The sequence below is a fragment of the Podarcis bocagei genome (genome assembly GCF_964188305.1).
Source record: "Podarcis bocagei genome assembly, chromosome: 8".
NCBI lineage: Eukaryota > Metazoa > Chordata > Lepidosauria > Squamata > Lacertidae > Podarcis > Podarcis bocagei.
Genome location: NC_138133.1, coordinates 34,563,973 through 34,582,293, shown reverse-complemented (window position 1 = coordinate 34,582,293; position 18,321 = coordinate 34,563,973). Strand labels below are relative to the sequence as shown.

At 38.9% G+C, this 18,321-nt stretch overlaps 1 protein-coding gene across 6 annotated transcripts in view; it reads left to right on the top strand.

Moving 5' to 3' along the window:
* Positions 1-18,321, top strand: part of ATP9B (ATPase phospholipid transporting 9B (putative)) — a 116,303-nt gene that overhangs the window by 84,343 nt on the left and 13,639 nt on the right. For all 6 annotated transcript variants that reach the window (XM_081205789.1, XM_081205788.1, XM_081205792.1 and 3 more), the window contains 2 exons: positions 8,607-8,719; positions 11,810-12,058. In XM_081205789.1, coding sequence (XP_081061915.1) covers positions 8,607-8,719; positions 11,810-12,058 — 362 coding nt within the window. The remainder of the gene's footprint in view (positions 1-8,606; positions 8,720-11,809; positions 12,059-18,321) is intronic.

The window sequence follows — 18,321 nt, the reverse complement described above, 5'->3', positions numbered from 1 at the left end:
ATGTACTCCTGCATTTCCACAGTAGTTTAAAAGATACTTGGCTTGTGCAATAATGTGTACTGTTTCACCATTAAAATGTGGGTGTTCAACTTAAAACAAATTATTGTGATTTTTTTTAAAAAAGACTACCCAGGTTAATGATATTTTGATGGGGTTGTCCCACTTAACCCCATCCCAAAACTGGGTTTCCCTGTATCGAAAATGAGAAGAGAATAATGAAAATAGCTTGCAAAACACGGTAGCTCTAGCTTCTCTTGAAATGATTAAGTATTATTTGTAGAGTCTAAGGAGCATTACATTACTAACATAATTGCAAGGTAGTCCTTTGTATGATTGTAAATTGGGTTTGTGCTTCATCAATAAGCTTTTTGACAAGAAGCGTCCATCACAGTGGCTCTCTCATTTGCCACAGCAGAATAGAAAATGAAGTATCCCAATAATTGCATTATAGTTTCCTTATTGTGGGACAAGAAAGCAATGTGGTATAATTAGGTTTGATTGGAGTGCATGTTTCCGGTAAGATCTGAAATTAATGATGTTGCTATAGTGACACATCTGCGGCCACCAGTGCGTGAAACATAAAGTAATTCATTCGACAAGAGAAGACATCTGTTAACTGCAAGGATGCAGAGCATATTGACACTGACCAGAAATACTAGACGTTATGTGATAAATGAACAAATGATGCTGAAACAGGAGGACAGATAATTTGTACTTAATCTGCTGGGAGAACTTTAATCTTCTCACTGGTTGCATTTGACAATACCATTGTTTAAAGAACAATGCTGCAGAGAACTCATAAATTTTAAAACTTAACTCAGGGTGCAGCCTATTAAAGCAATACATTAATTCCTTTGTTAGGGAGTTTTTATCTTCATGTAGAACAAAGCCATTACTAAAAACACCCACTAAAACAACAGGTTCTTTAGGACTCACATTTTAATTATAGCATCCATTACCCAAAATGCCAGGCTGTTTGGACTTGAATCACATATAAGTTTGACAGAAAGGCGTCATCCATTACTTGGGGTGGGGGACTCTTTGCAGTGTGTTTTCCAAGGGCAGCTGAGCATGACATTTTAGTCTCTCGAGGGCACAAGAAGTTCCTAACAACAAAAAGAAAGAAAAAGATATTTGGCAATATGTATTGAATGTTTTTGACATCTAGAGTCTGATACTGCAACTTCCCTGCCCTTCCTGACAGCAACCACAGTATTCAATTATAACAAACACAAACCATCTTCCAAGCACAGTTATTTACTAATGCATACGCTCGCATTTGAGTGCTGTAATTAACATTTTAGCGGCTGTGTGGACCAAATGAGATACTTAGCACATGTAATAGTTGAACAGATGCAGAGAGTAATGGAATTCATAATCTTCTGGGGAAGCCCTGTATTAGGGACTAATGTGTTAACAGTGGAGGTTTGTGTTTAAAATTAATCTAGAGTTAACATATGTTAAGCTTTGCATGAAGAAAACCAGGGGTACCACTTTATGAGATTAATGCAGACCACAGGCTTATTATCCTGGGCATCCACAATAAGAGCAAGAATCCATTGGAAATGCTCGTGTCACTTCCACTTCTACATGTTTTGGGAATGCTTTATAATATCCAGTCGTTCCATAACTATTAGAAGCTGGAGATCCTCCATATGCACATATATTCTCTCTGAGAAAATTTGTTCCTTATGAGTCCTCCTATGTAACTCACTATTCTTTCATCACAGGAGTGATGAACGGAGACAGCTAGAATAGGAATGCTCTTCCTTTGAGAAAAGCACTTCTTAGTAATATCTAGATAAGTCTCTCTTTTGAGTGAAAGGCATAGCAATGTTCTTACAGATATGTTCTTAACAATATAGTTAAGCCAGACTGTCATCTACCCTCCCACACCTACTTCGGGGAAGGAAAGAGTGATAGTGAGTAGAGTAAACACACATCTGTGTTTTTTGCATACATGATGCCATAGTGGTACTAATTCAAATGTGAACATTTGAGTGGGAGGACAATACACACATGATGTTTTGCTTTTTGCAGTCACAGGTTTGCTGCAATGAAAGCAGTTGACTAGAAAAGACATAAGGATAGAACGGATGTCAACTCCGTCACTAGATGTCAGGGACTGTCTGGACACTGAGGAGTGATGGCTGGATACTAATGACTGGGCGCCAGGAGAAGGGGGGTTGGAGACTGACTTGGAAGAAGGGATCACTTGCAGATATCTGAGATTCAGCTTTTGCAAGAGCTGTAAATGAGCAAGATCTACATACGAAAAGTAGAAAGAGAGGCTTGGCATGCAGTTGAATACAGGAAAGCTGATAAGTGGATTTCATTGCAACATGTTGTGCACCATCACAGTTAGGTTTAGAGGATTCTACAGTGCCACCAAGCCAACCCCAAGGCCAAATATATATTCTTCAGGTTCTCAAGAACCCTCATAGTCTGAAAAGTAGAAAAAACCCTTCTTATTTAGATAGACAGTGATTTGTGCCTTCCTATGAGGTACCCATACTAGATCCAAAAAAATAACAAACACAGATCATAGGCAGGGAAATGGGGATGAGAGGGGCAATGAAAGGATAATGGCTAAAGCTAGAGAAGCGAGCTCCAGCAGCAGTCAATGGTATTAGAGCATCTTGAAGACACGAAGCAGCTTTCTGGATATATCCCAAAAAGCTGATCTGTCTGAGGATTTGAGTGAAGGGGCTTATCAGTGTGTGGTGACATGAATTTGTAACGGGGTTTTCACTGGTGTCCTTATGAGCAAGGTAATATTAAATAAAATACAGAGGTTATGAGTAGTTGTCAGGGTTCACATCAATTAAATTTCCTGCCACAGAGTTGTAGCAAATTCAAACAGACATCTTAACCAATCATACTGTGTATCCCTGAGCTTGTATTTCCCAGGAAATAACATAAGAGGGTGCTAACTTTTAATTAGAGCGCAGTATGCTTACTGAAGGAAAGCTATCACTTGCAAGGAATAATTAATGGCTGGATTAGTGGCATTTTCTGCATTAGATATGTCACTGGGTTTGTGTGATTAATTAGGTTTGCACGTACGTATCTCATTATGCATATTGTTAGTAACTTTGGGGGCATTGTTGTCAGCAACACCTGAAGGGCCATAAGTTCCTCAACTTTGATTTAGATCATTAGTAAAGGTTTTTTATACTTATACCGCCTACCATCTTGCTCTCCTGGAAGAACTGCCTTGTTCCTATGGACTGAATAAGGAGCTACATCATTGCTGTTGGTGTAGGGCTGTCAAACATTAAGACCCAAGGGGCTTTTAAAGAGGCTCTGAGTCCTCAATGCTTGATCCAAACTGCTGGGCAAAACTGCTGGGGACCTGCTGCTCCTGCTCCTTTGCTTTTTTAGGGCAAGCAATGGCATCTTGAAAGAAGTTTTAGGTGGTAGGGAAGTGGAAACTGGAATTTTTAGAAGCAAGTTGTCAGGGGCTCAGGAGCAGAGGCACAGGGGAGAGAGGAAATGGAGAGCGAAGGGGAAGAATCAGAGGGCAGCGTAGGGGAGTATGGCAGTGACCCGAGAGATTCCATGAGCTTCTCCAGCGAATCAGAAGATTCCCAGAAGGAGGCGCCGATGGTCAGGGCAAGGGGGGCCCCAGGGGGGACGCACCAGAAACAAGGGGCCAGCGGGGACTCCCAAAGCAGCAGCTGGAGATCAGGACCAGCTTCCCCACCAGAGCGTAGTGGGGGGGAAGAGTCCCATGTGTCAGGGCCAGCGTCTCCTCCAGCAGGGAGAGAAGGTGAGTCAGGGCTGACCACACCTCTATCAGAGAGTGGGGGAACGGAGGGGAGGTCAGGTCCAGCTAGCCTCCCCGAAGGGGAAAGCAGTGACAGGAGCAGTGTAACGGTCAGGAGGAAGGTTGCCGGCTGGGCGCGTGCGCCAAGTTCGAATGTACAGGCGCATGGGACAGCAGAAAACCCGGATTGGGAACCAGGTCCTAAAGCCCGCCGGAGGCAGGGGGAAGACTCAGGGGACTCAGCGTCAGAAGAGTCTAGGAAGGGCGAGACCCCAGCTGACAGGAGGACCCAGAGGAGAAAAAAAGCAAAGGAAGAGGTGGAGCAAGGCTAGAGTCTTAAACTGGTGTCTGGGGGGAGGAGATTCAGACGGAGCTTCAGCGGTCTAGAGTTTCAGACGTAGAGCTGCACGCTGCGGCTGTGAAAGTGGAACTGAACTTCAATAAAGACTTTTGTATATAACAACGAACTGCCGTTGGTCCTTTGTGAGCTGGGACCTCGGGCAGCTCTGACAGAAGTTATGAAAGAGTTGTGAAGTAAGTGTGGCTGGTGTTGTCTGTGGGCTATTTTTATAAGTTAGCCACTGATCTGTTACTGGTTCATCATTAAAATTGGGAAGTTTGTGTGTGACCCCTGTGCAGGGTTGAGGTTGAGAGATTTTGGTTCTCCAACCTTTTTGAGTTTGATGCCTGAGTGCTAGATGTTCTTGAAAATACCACAGCAATTAAGCAACTGTTTACACAATATGAAAGGTTATGTTCTCTTGCAACTCCTAGCAAAGTTGCTTATAATTACCTAAGCAGTATTTGCTTGTTTCATTGTGGCTTTATTAGAATTTTGGTATTAGACCAAACTAGCATCTAGTAATATTTAATCAGAGATCTCTGCATCTGCTTTAAGAAAACTTCCCTGGTATTCTGTTGTGAACTGCATCTGTTGTCACCCATGGAATGATGCCTGCAGGACTTTATCTTTAGAAATTAATTTCTTATTTGCCTGCTTTCTTCTGTGTTTAATGATACACTCATAGACAAAACTCATTGCTTCATTAAAGAGCATTAAAAAAATCGCTATAACAATCCCACACAAACTTTTTGTTTAAGATACTTTCCTTATGTGTTAAATGAGTGTCTTTTGATCATTTGATGGCTGCTGTGCCCGCTTTGTGTCTTTGAAACCTCTGTTCAAACTAGCAAACCTTACCAATTAAAGGTTCTGTAATTTACCATTTACGATAAGCTATATGAGATTAACATTTTAGTATAACTGCTGTAAACCTAGGGTTCTATCCAATGTGTGCAAGAGGAACAGACTTACGCTTGTGCAATGGGACTTAATCTTCCTTACTCCCCCATTGCAGCATTACTAGCACTCTCAATCTCTGCTTCAGGGGATAGGGAAACCCTCCATAGTAGATTCTGGCAATGCACAGGGGGCTGCAGGGAGGAGAGGAGGAAACGAAGCCTTGTGCAAGTGGTAGTTTGCTTGTGCACCATTGGATTCTGTCCCTATTTTCAAGTGTATAAATGAAAATTAAATTGTAATTCTTTGTTCTGCTTCATGGTCTCCGTGCAGGCACACATGTGTTATCTTCCTATATAGATTGGGATTCAGGATCCTGCAAGCTAGTATTTGCAACCTGTCAGCTCTAGTGGGGTAACCCACCCGCATTGAGCATAGTTTTAACTATGGAAAGGCAGCATATAAATAAAATGATTATGCTTCAAGCAACAGAATTTTGAACCAGTGCTGACTGCCCTCAATAGTTTAGTTATCCTACCTACAGTTGCACCCCCCCACCATATATATGCCTGTACAAAGAATAAAACTATGTTGCTTATACGTAACCAGTTACATCTGTGCAGTTACACAGTTCCATCTCCTTCCCAGCTTCAGACATTCCATTTAGTTGCTTCTACATCAAACTAGAGAAAAAACAGAAATGAACAGCACTTGCTCTGCTCTTTGAATCATACATATTGAGGAGGACATTTCCCCGCTCAGAGGCTTTGGATCACTGTTAGCATTTGCTTTTCGTGCACCGTATTGCAGTCATGAGCCATGACTACTGATTCAATAAATCTACTTTGATTTTAAAGACTGAAAAATGATGCAAAAATTGGCACCTTCTGAACTTCAGCTCATCTCTACTATTAAGTAAACTTGCTAATAATTTACTATGCTTGAATCATGGCACGACTGGAGCACTAGTTTTAAACTTGTAAAGTTTTCTAAGTCCTGGGTATTGCATACCTCATAAAATACCTCTTTGTTTACCTATATCAAATCAGCTGAGGAAAGCTTGCTTTGTCTATTTCCAGGTTTTACAGTGATGGAATGAACTCCATGAGCATATCTTCTAGTGTTAAATTCTGCTGGCACATTAGGATGGTTTGTAAACACACTGCATATGCTTATACTCATTAATTTCAGTGGGACTAAGTGCACATAATTGGATGCAGCATCACGGCACATAGTGATTGATGCCTCACTGAAGGAAACTGCAGAAATTCCATTGATTATTATGGTTCTGGACTGAACTCTAAATATGCACTTTAATTTATTATAAATATGTCCGTGTATGAAATGGAATAAAGTTACTTCTCCAAAGACATGTTACAAACTGATTTGGTCTGATAATTGTATGATCAAGAGTAAGTCATGAATATTGTACAAATCAAGGGAAGGGGGAAGTTGAATCTGTGCCATGTGCAGTTGGAAAGAAAGATCTAAATCAGACAACCATGAACATACCTCAAGAGCACAAATAGAGGTGTCCCCTTTTGGGTGCAAAAGCTGCATGTTAACTGTCTAAACAATATCCAATCTCAGAACAGTAATTATAGTGTTTCCAATGCTTTAGCATTCTTCTTTCCTATGACGCTGTGTTTAGCTGACATACTGAGAGAGAGCATGAGATCAAAGCTAAGACTTTAATTTACAGAAAAGAATATTTTCTGTTTTCCAAAAGGGTATTGAGCTGTATGTTATGTTAGTCACTGTTTCCCATACTTGTATTAAAATAATTTTCCTGAAATAGCCCTTATTATTCCATATCTTTCAGAAGCATTATGTTAGAATGCTTAAAAACAGAAGAGAGGGAAGAGGTTAATTAATAATACATCCTGGGGAATTGTTAAATGACAAAAGTAACTTCAGTTTCGCCATGGTTCGAAGAATGGGATCATTCACCCTGTACTGAGGCTTAAATAACATGGTATGCAAACTTCCTTGACTGAATTAGCACATGAACCTGTCCAGTGATGACTTCTGGCCTCTGCTTCATCATCGCACCCTGCATCACCCAACCTTCAATTAAAGCTTTCTTGGAATCAAGCATGTCACCGTTGACAGCAGTGAACATAATGTCACTCGCTGACTGACACCCTGTAGTTTCTTGCAGATCGGAAGTGATCTCTAAAAGCATACTATTTATGTCGATTCTGAAATTCAAGGCTTAGTACCGATTACAGGCTAAATTTGTTGAAATGGGAAGTGGTGATAATTCCCAGTGACCTGTTTAAGACAACATGGTATCTGGATTTTATTTTTGCCACATGGTATTTTCCACACATTTTCCCAAGTGGTTGTCAAAATGTTCTTTTTCTGCAGTTCTTGATTAATGTTGACATTATTGTAACTGTGAGCGCTGTGCAATATGAGAAACATAAGCATGCTTAAATCTCATTGGAACACATTGAATGTATACTGGCGTGCCTTACTGTTCGAATAATTTCAGACACTCACTACTCTGGATAAAATATAAATTAAAACATTGTATACTTTTTTCCTATAGCACAGATAGTTAGTGAAACTATAGAAGTGTGAAATCTGTCACAAAGGTCCAGAAAATTACACACTCAAGTAATTTAGGATTGTAGTATTTTTTAACAGTTAGATGTTTTGTTAACTAATGAAGACTGTAGCCAATCAGTTAGTGCCAGTATCTTAAAATGTTTGTATATGTGCATATTTTCACATCCAAACTGGCAATGTTTTTCATCTGGCTCCTTTTGCATCAATAAATGTAATTTACTCTTAGATTATTTACTGATGTAATTTACTCTTAGATAATTTACGGGTGCATTTTTTAAAATTTATTTTTTTTAAAGCTAGAGTTCAGCCGCTGCCCATGTTAAGATTCCTATAACACATAATGTAACCTCATTTCTAGCTTTTTGATGTGTGTACAGCACAAGCACTCTGGCCTCACCAGGCTGAAGGTGAGTCCTGGGTGCAGTTTCCATGTCCTTTTCCATCTATTCACATTCTTTTATTAATAAAAAAGGATGGGCTGGACAGAGATATTGAGACTGTGCCAAGAACCCCTATTCTCCACAACAGCTAGACAAGTGCTTATGCATAAAGGTGTGGAGGGGAAAACTGGACTGTATTATTCCCTCTGGGGATAACTTAGTACTGTGAACACTTAAAATAAATGGAGCCATGTTTGTTTAAATAATAGTTGAAGTGAAAATATATATACATTCCCACTATCCAGACTGAGTGCTTTAAAACAAAACACAAAACTATGTATTCAGTAGTGTTGTCAGGTCTTACTAGAGAACCAGAGTTAATTTCTAGTCTTGATAGGGGTATCTGCTGTTCAGCTCAACTACCTTGAGAATACTGGAGCTTGACAATTATATTCTAATCCTGAGCCTAATTTCACAGCAGCCTTCATGTTCTGTTTATTACTCCCAGGTAAGTGGGTATAGGATTGCAGTTTTACTGAGATACATTACAAAAACCAGTAACCTGGGAGGCTCTTTAGGATGGCAGAAAGTTCCCATAAAGAAACTGATTATTTGAGCTGGATATTTGATGCTTATATTACAGGTACACTTACCCAGAATGAGATGATATTTAAACGCCTCCATCTCGGCACTGTGTCATATGGAACAGATACAATGGATGAAATTCAGAATCATATTATCAATTCCTATTCCCAGGTATTTTGTGCTTGTCACTTTCCTTACTACTGCTGTAAAACAATCTCAGAGCCAAATATAGGTTTTTGAAAAAATGTGTACTATAAAAAAATCCCAATGCTCTTGATGTTCATTGTCTTAATTTTACCAAGTTGGTCAGAGCTGCAAGATCTTCCTTCATGCCTGCATTGCAAAAGAAGGGTCCTGAAACACAGCAGTAATAAGAACTGCAAAGTTCACTTCCCTAACCACAGCGTACCTCCTGTCATATCAAACCAATCTACCTTAGTATAAGACCATCAGACTGCAGAAGTGGAGGGTGGGGTGGCAGCACTTACTGACGTCCTGCCACCAGTGTCACTGCAGATACTGGGAGAGGGGAGGTGATGGGGAAGTTGGCGCAATGCCAAGATACGGTATCTTATTTTGCTGAAAAGTCAGATTTTTTTATAAAAAAAAATATTATTAAAAAATGTCCCATTCCTTCATCCCAGTTTATATTTTTATAAACATCTCCAGGACTTTTGTTAAAGGATTTTTCAAGCTCTCAACTAACAGTCTTCACCCAGAGTGATTATTTCATATACTTTCAGCACAGAATGTTCCAGTACTTTTAACCCCATTACACAGATATAGGAAAATAACTGAGATGGGGGTTTGCTTGAGGCACCAAGTGAGTTCATGCCTAAGGAAAGATTTAAACTGGGAACTTCTCTGGCTCATAGTTCTCTGTGCTATACAAACTAAGCAAGCTCCAACCATTTTAATGAAACCTACCATAGACTACTGATAAGTGGTACCATCTCCCTTCTGTGACATCTTTTTCATTTTACAAGGTTTTAACTTTCAGATAATTTAAAACATCAATGTTACTTTTTTCTTGGGTTTCTGTATGTGGTCTTCCCCCCTTTAAGTGCAGTGGGGCTTGCACGTTTTACAGAACAGATCCATATGAGAAGGCCAAAGTATGTTTGTTAATTTGGGATACATGTTTGTGGCATTATATTCTCTTTGTAAGAAAATGCTTCCAACCTCATGTAGGTCAAAAAATATCTAACATGCATCCATACAAGTTTAATTGAAACTGAGATTTAGCTGATAGTTGTTAGTGCATGCATACATTATGCTGCTGTTACAATCACCAGGCAGAAAGATCTGCTTTATTTACCTAATACATCCTCACTCTTTCAGAGCCTAAACTAACTTTGAAATGAAGGGTAGAGAACAAACCGGAGGATTTTAGCATATTTAAAATCAAAGGCTTTGCAATTAAAAAAACAACACATGATAGTTTCTTTCGCTTGAGAAAGAATTATTTTATTAGTAAAATTTCTCTCCCGCCCCCAGTTATAAATATCCTAATAAACAAATTTAATTCTGCCATACTTTCTTAGTATGAAAAATGGAGAAATAGCCATCATTTGGGAAATAATGGTTTAATTGTTGTTGCTTACAAAAGTATGTATGGCATATTGTTTTATTTAAGCAATGATTATTAAAGCAGCTAGTTATACAGTAGTTCCTGTGTGGCATTGATTTTTCCCCTTGTTTGTGTTCAGTTTTATTATTAAGATGACAATAGTCAAGTAGGTCCACTCTAATGCAACACACAAATCTATTATAACCTGATTATATTTCCCCACTGGAAGCATTTTGTGATAGAGGGCATAATCTTTAATGGAATTTGTGTGAAATTAAATTATACAAGCATCAATAAACATAACATAATTCAGAAGGAGTAAATCAGCTTAATTTATTTGTGGCTATAATGGCATCAGTGTTAGCAGAATGTAAATGCAAAGGTTTAAAGCAGTAGCTGAAAAGCAGTGCCAGATGATCAGAAAGTTAAACCCTTTATTAGACTACACTGTAATTTGATGGGCAGAATATTCACGGTTCAGTGGATCAGTACATGGAGTCAAAAAGAAATGCTTGCTTGCCAAACAGGGTTTCAGTGGTGTTACCCTATAGAGAACAAAAAGTTGGTTTGAAAATACAAGTGAGGTGAGAGGAATTGTTTAGTAATACTAGCTTAAAATATCTCTTTCCAAGAAGTATTAACATTAGCATGCATTATCTTGCCTTTTTACAGACACATTTGTGACTACTACAAGAGAAAATTCCTTCTGTACTTCAGCACATTACTGTGGCATTGAAAAATAATAAAACCTAGCAGTCAGTAAAATCTGTGTTCTCCATGTATATAACAGGGACCATCTGTGTTCTCAAGGTGCAATCCATCTTGGAACTCTTCCCGTGTTAACTTTCCTGATGCATACTCTTAAAGTACATATTGAAAACAGCCTGAAGCCACAAGGTTTTATAACGTGTGGATAGTCAACTCCTGAAATCCTGGTCACCTTTGACAGCTTGGAAGGTGCAAATAAACATCTTCTGGCTTTCCCAGTACCCCTCTTGGCAACACGTCAGGAAAAGTAACATGAAAAATTACCCTAAAGCAGTACATCCCTGCTTAATGGAAGAGTCATATGTAATTTTCTATTCTCCATCCCCCAGCTTTATAAGAAAGCATGTAACTTGAAGCTCTGTTCAATTCACAATATCCCTCAATATTTTGAGGAGCAATATTTTGCAACTCACTTTGAAGAATTTGTCTGAAATATATTCATTTCCTACTGGAATTATAAGGCCAGGGAAGCTTAATAAAGTGAACACCATAACAAACAGGTTTTAAAATACCTGTCAGGTATTCTTGGCAAGAAACTACAATTTCAACTCATACTTGTAATGCAGGGATGGGGAAGCTTTTCATTCCCTCAGGTTTCATTCTTTTGTGGGCAACTTCAAGGGGCTGTTTTCCAGTGGTCGGTGTGTTCACAGGTGAAAGTGGGCAGAGCAATGGATGCGAGTTTTGCCTTTGTAGAGTAAACTACTTATGACAGAAGCCATAAGTTTCCACACACACACACACACACACACACACACACACACACACACACATGTATAGATAAATATAGATATATGGCCAGCTATCCTCATTCCACAAAGAGGCTTGGAAGGCCAAGCCTGAAGTTTCTCACCCTTGCTGCAATATATATATGATCCAATGCAATATATATTTGATCCGGTTATTCTGTGTATATTTTAAAGGTGCACTCCCAGGCAAGTGGAAATGGTACAAGTTCAACACCTTCCAGAAAGATGCAGTCTTCTGCACCAAAAGTTCGCAAAACTGTCAGCAGTCGAATACATGAAGCAGTAAAAGCTATTGCGTTGTGTCACAATGTTACACCTGTATATGAATCCCGAGCAGGAGTAACTGGAGAAACAGAATATGCTGAGGTAGATCAGGACTTCAGTGATGAAAACAGAACTTACCAAGCTTCTAGCCCTGATGAGGTAAGGCTTCCATCATAATTTTTATATTTTCAACTAAGTTGTGCTATTTATATTTGTCACTTGCTACAGAAAATGTACAGGGTGAGCTCCCATTGTTTAACCCCAGCTCCTGCCCACCTAGCAGTTCAAAAGCACGTCAAGTGCAAGTAGATAAATAGGTACCGGCGGGAAGGTGAACAGTGTTTCCATGCGCTGCTCTGGTTTCACTGGAAGCGGCTTAGTCATGCTGGCCACATGACCCAGAAGCTGTCTGCAGACAAACACTGGCTCCCTTGGCCTACAAAGCAAGATGAGCGCGGAACCCCAGAGTCGTCCGCGACTGGACCTAACACTCAGGGGTACCTTTGCCTTTACCTTTACAGGAAATGTAGTAAATAACAACTGGGTTCTCCTTGCTATACTGTATTTGCAATGCTTAGAATAGAGCATAACAACATTTACAACTGCAGAAGCATTGATATCATTCCAACAATTAATGGCACACAAAGTGCAGATACGTAGTTTGATATGTTTAGAATACAAGAGCCTCTGAAATACTGTGATTTTAAAGGAAAATTCATCTGCCAACTCAATGTTAGATGGTGTGGCAATCTTTACAATATATCTTCATTTGGTTAAATCCATCTGAGGAAGGTCATGTTTGGATCCAGCCCATGGTTGGAAACAAACTCATTTATTTAGTGAGGGTGAGGGGCTAGCCTCTTTATGCAAGGACCCTGGTGAGAGGCCATTTAGGGCATAGGGACTGCTTGTGTGCCCTGATGTAACAAGAAGGGAATAGTGACAACAACACTGAACACTGAATGAAAGGTAGTCACTGGATTGAGTGAGACAGTGCCAGATTAGTCATTCACCATTATATTTTGGCTGGTTCACCACCTAGGTCAGGCACTATCCAGCATTTATTTGCTGTTTTGTATTGTTTTGCTAGCCATCATATTTATTGTATTTTTATTGTACATTTCTTCGTATTACTGTTCTGTTTACCACTTTGGGGACCAAAAATCAGCACATACATAAACCACAATATAATTGACATATAATGATTTTTCTGAATGAGCATGGGTCTATGTAATTACAGTTAAATGAGCTGGGAACTCTGGTTATAAAATTCAGTAATGATGTTTAAATAATTAGTTCTGAATTCACAAAGAAAAACCGTTTGATTTTCCTTTTTTAAAAATGGCATGTTAGCTACATATATATTGAATTGTTTATCGTCTTCTGAATTTATTAAATTTGAATTTGGGGCCGGGGGTAATGGCTAGAAAACGCTCTGTAGTGGGTACCTGAAACTGAGGGTGCTCTGCTTTGGGTGCTTCCAGGTCTGAGGCCTTCTCATTGGCAGTACCAGCCCCACTGAACTTTCTGCCTAGGAGAGTATGGTAAATGCTGTCTGAGGCTTTTTTTTAGAATAGCATTTGCTGAACTCATGAAGTCTGAGATGGTCTGGTAGCTAGTATTTTAGTGGATTACTCTTTTATCACTGATGTGCTGCTGTTATTTTAATTGTCTCCATATTATATTATATTATATTATATTATATTATATTATATTATATTATATTATATTATATTATATTATATTATATTATATTATATTATATTATTATATTATATTATATTATATATTTTCTACTATGTTTTCTTGGTTTTAAATTTGAAAGCCATTTTGTATATACCTTTTGTAGGATACCTGGTATCGATGTCAAGCTTACCAGTTGGTAGTTACCATTTTAGCAAGAGACAGTTCACATGCCTTGATATGCATGATCACAACATATATCCATTATCAGCCATTTCCAATATCACATGAGCGGACTCCCCTTTCTTCTTCATTCCGCAGCCACCCCTGTGCCTCTATCTGCTCCAGAGGGTGCCCCAACCCTGTAAAACAGATTTTGTGGATATGAGAAAAAGGAGAAGAAGGGAGTCCTGTTGAGAAAGCTGAAGTCCATTTGCAAGAGGGCTGGTGCTGTTGGAGGCCACCCTTTAATTTTGCTGTAGTAGAAATTGGACAAAATGAAGGGAATAATCTTATGGTGGTGTCTGGTTAGGTAAAATTCAGAATAGACCCATTGGAATTAATGGACTTAAGTTATACATGACCAGCTTTACGTCTGTTCATTTTAGTGTATCTGTTCTGAATACAATCTAGTCAGGTACCATCCTCAGTGAATATCAGCTTTACTTTGTGATCATTACAATTACTTTTTGTCTCCTGAAATTCTTGCAAAATTTGTTTTTTTGAGGATTTTTTAAAAAGTGTTAGTCGTAAGCAAAAATAAAGTTGTGAAAATGTTCAGATAACCTATAAATCTTTGTATCACAAAAAGAAAGCTAGAACTGAAAAGACCAGAAGGTCTTTATCATAATTTTTTTAAGAGCTCTATTGATGCTATCCTTGCAAATCACTGGAGCCTAAGGAAAATAATGTAAATGGTTCATTATTTAGCTTATTGAACTTTCTTGCAGTTAGGTTGACAGATGATGCAATGTTTCCCAATCACACAACTACCATTTTAAAAGCATTTTTATTGAATATACTGCTGTGAATATTGCACCCTGGAGCTTTATTTAGGGAAATGGTTCAATTGATGTTTTCTTTTTAACCTCATTTGTTGACCTATCAAAACATATTTGGTTAATAAGCAACAGTATCATTTGACAGACTGGTTTTATGCATTCAATGTTTTTAAACAATGCAGTGTTTTCTGATAATTTATAGCTGATCGCATTTCCTTATGTGACAGCATATACTAGTATTCTTTGCAGCAGGCACCATATAGTCTTAAGATTGCAGAAAATGTTCGCAGCCGACAATCAAGGAAAGATATGTAAATAGTTCGAGCATATATCATTCTTTTGCTAAAACATTAAAACTTCACAGAATATATTGAAAGCATTCCACAATAAATGAATGAATAGTATGCACAATATTCATGGGCATTGAAATGTCTGATAACAAATTTTGAAGGAATTAAGACCAATAGGAAGCTTCATTATAATGCATATAGCTACTGTAGTTTCAGATAAGTAACTTATTCTGTATTCATAGCATGAGCTCTACTTATGCCAAGCTCATTGTTTCTTATGATAAGTGATCAATATTTCATTTTCTCTGAAAGAATGGAAAGTTTCATTTGTCTACTCCTTGTGCCCTCTACAGCATACCAAGGAAAGGGAACATATTGAGAATTCCACTGATGAAACCTAATGCTGATGCTCTGTTATCATACATGTATGCCCAGTTAAATCATAGAAAGCTGGTGATAAACTAATGAAATGAACAGTCATAAAAGGATATGAACTTAGTAAATAGAGCAATAAGTTCAAAGGTCACAAGCCCAAATAATTCAGAGACTTACTATGAACAGGAGCCTTTGAAGACCTTTGCCCCTCTTTGGTCAGTGAAGATGGATTAGTCACAATTTTAATGATGGCTAATTCTAATGAACTAGCTACTTATTTGCTACACGCATATACCAAAACATCCAACATTTGAAATATTAAACATGATTTTAATATTTTGTGAAGACATGGTGAGGGAAGAACAATGGAAGTAAAGTAGAATAAAAAGTAATACAAAGTTTAATAAAAATGTTCACAAAAATGATAAGATATTCATATGCAAATTAGAGTGGAAAAGCTTCATTTTACATTGTGACGTGATTGTGAAATATTTTTCCCAGAAGGAATTTTACAGTGACCACATATCATATGAAATACTACTTCTTAAAATTGCTGAATTGCATAATTGTTAAAATTGCTGTTGTTACATTTCTAAATTAGAGCTGGGGCAGACTCAAGGCTTGTGGCATCGTGTGTGTGTGTGTGTGTGTGTGTGTGTGTGTGTAATTTCAGAAATTGCAGATCTGTGCGCAAGCTCAGCATAAGAATTAGTTTCTAGTACAGAACTGAACTCACTTTTCAAATCCACTCCCTGTTTCTCCTCCAAACTTTTTTTTTATCAGCAACCTAATTTGGGGACAGGGAAGGCTTTTGTTTTATATAATTGAAAGATTTATATTCTGCCCTTCATTGTACATAATCTCAGGGCTGGTCACCTTAAAATAACCACAATATAAAAACATAATATAAAATCCGTCAGTAAAACCATCTCAAAACCTTCATCACTTGTAATCTGCTTCCTCTGAGAATGCTAGGCTCAGCCCCCATCCCCACCAAAAAGCTGGAAGAAGAGATGGGGTTTCAGTCAGTGTAGATAACTGAACAGTGTTGGTACCAGTTGTGCCACAGGGAGCAGAGCATCCCACAGCTGGGGGGGGGGCACCACCAAACTAGAGCACCTTGGGCTTCACTCAGTTGTGGAATGACATGAAGGGCCTCATTTGCCAACTCTCTTTTGAGTCAGAAAAAAGGGCAAGACACCCTTAAGAAGTTTTCTTCCTGTTCCATTTCCATTTGGAGCAAGGCCAAATGATTTGCGGTAGCACAGGAGACACTGTATTCTAGGTTGTTACGGCTCTCATCCTAATTGCACTCATGGACCCTTCCATGAGCCTGACTTCATTTTATCAAAAGAAACTTCTTCCTATAAATGAAGCAGAAGATTAGGATCCAAGCCTTTGAGTACTGTTGATAGGCTAACATATGTGACTGAACTACCAGATACTGAAATTTTGGGATTCTCTAATAAATGCAAAAGCCTGGTGATTCTTCTCTATTGGCTCCTTGACCTTATCTGTTAGCACAGGTATAACTATCTAAAATGTAGCTGTGCTATAAACTGCCAACTCAACTTGCATGTGAAGCCAAGCATAAACTAAATAATAAACAGATGTGAGTCACCAAATATAGAACACTCAAGTCCTCGTTGCAAAGGGACACAAATGAGATGATAGGGTATTAACGGAAAGATGCAATTTACAGGTCAGAATGTAATAGTAACCTTTCACTGTGAAAATTGAAAATTAACCTTTGGAGTATTGGATCATTTGCAGCTAATATAGTGAGCTTGTTAGACAAACTTAAAACAGCTTTTGTTGTGCATCTGAAAATGGCATTTTAAAATGTATTTATTTTGGACTCTTTATTATATTCTCATATAATAACCATTTCACCACATTTTAATTTACTGGTGCTTACAATAATATGCATGCAGCAGCAAATCGTTCAGACTGCCCCCCCCCCAACTATACTCAGATAAACTTTGCTCATTAATTACTAGGCACTGAGTTCTTTCTTCATTTCTTACTAGTAACATCTATTTCCTGATGCATGCCTAATGAAGGTAGGTCAGTTTAGGTAGCCTCTTCTTTGGGTTCTTTATAGAACAGGGCAGCTCAAATTTTCATACCAAGTGGGCCACAAGAGAACGTCAACATGGAATACTGTCCTTTGGGGTGGGGGGGGGAGGAAGGAGCGAGCCTAAAATTTGATGCTCCCCAGCCCTCACATTGCCTTCCCAAAGCTGGGTAAGCACGTCAGTGGGCTTTGAGGAGAAGGCATGAGGCTTTGGCAGGGTCCTAGAGTCTTCCTACCTCCGTCCTGAAGGTAACTAAGCTTTGGAAAGGAGATGGGTGGACTGTAGGAACCTGGCAGAGCCCTCACACCTCCTTACCAAAACCCAGAGCCTCATTAACCCGGTTTTGGGATGGCAGCATGAGGGCGGCGGGTCAAATGTTATCAAGGGCTGCCAAAAAAGGCCTTGAGGGCTGCATGTGGCCTTTGGACCGCGTGTTGAACCAGGCTGTTATAGAGCAACACTCAGTGTTTCAGATTCCTTCAGTTTCCAGCATAAAAAGGTATACACGTCACTGGTACCAAACTGTATGGGAAACAGTTATGAGCTTGTAATGGATTTATGAATACCTGTACAGTCATACCTTGGATCCCAAACACCCCGGAACGCGGACGTTTTGACTTCTGAACACCGCAAAGCCAGAAGGGATTGTTCTGATTTGCAAACGTTCTTTTGGAATCTGAACGTCCAATGGGGCTTCCACGGCTTTTGGTTGGCTGCAGGAGCTTCCTGCAGCCAATGAGAAGCCGTGATTTGGCTTTTGAACGTTTTGGAAGTAAAACAGACTTCTGGAATGGGTTCCGTTCGACTTCCAAGTTACGACTGTATACTGTAATCCTTAAGGGATTTTGTTGGCCTGGTATTTCATACCTTGGCTTATATATGGTACAAAAAATATTTGGCTTTTTAAGTTTTTAGATTTCTACAATTAATCATAGACAGTTGTTTGTGTGCAGTTTTATTTGCACTGGATACAATTGGCAATCAAAACTTATTTC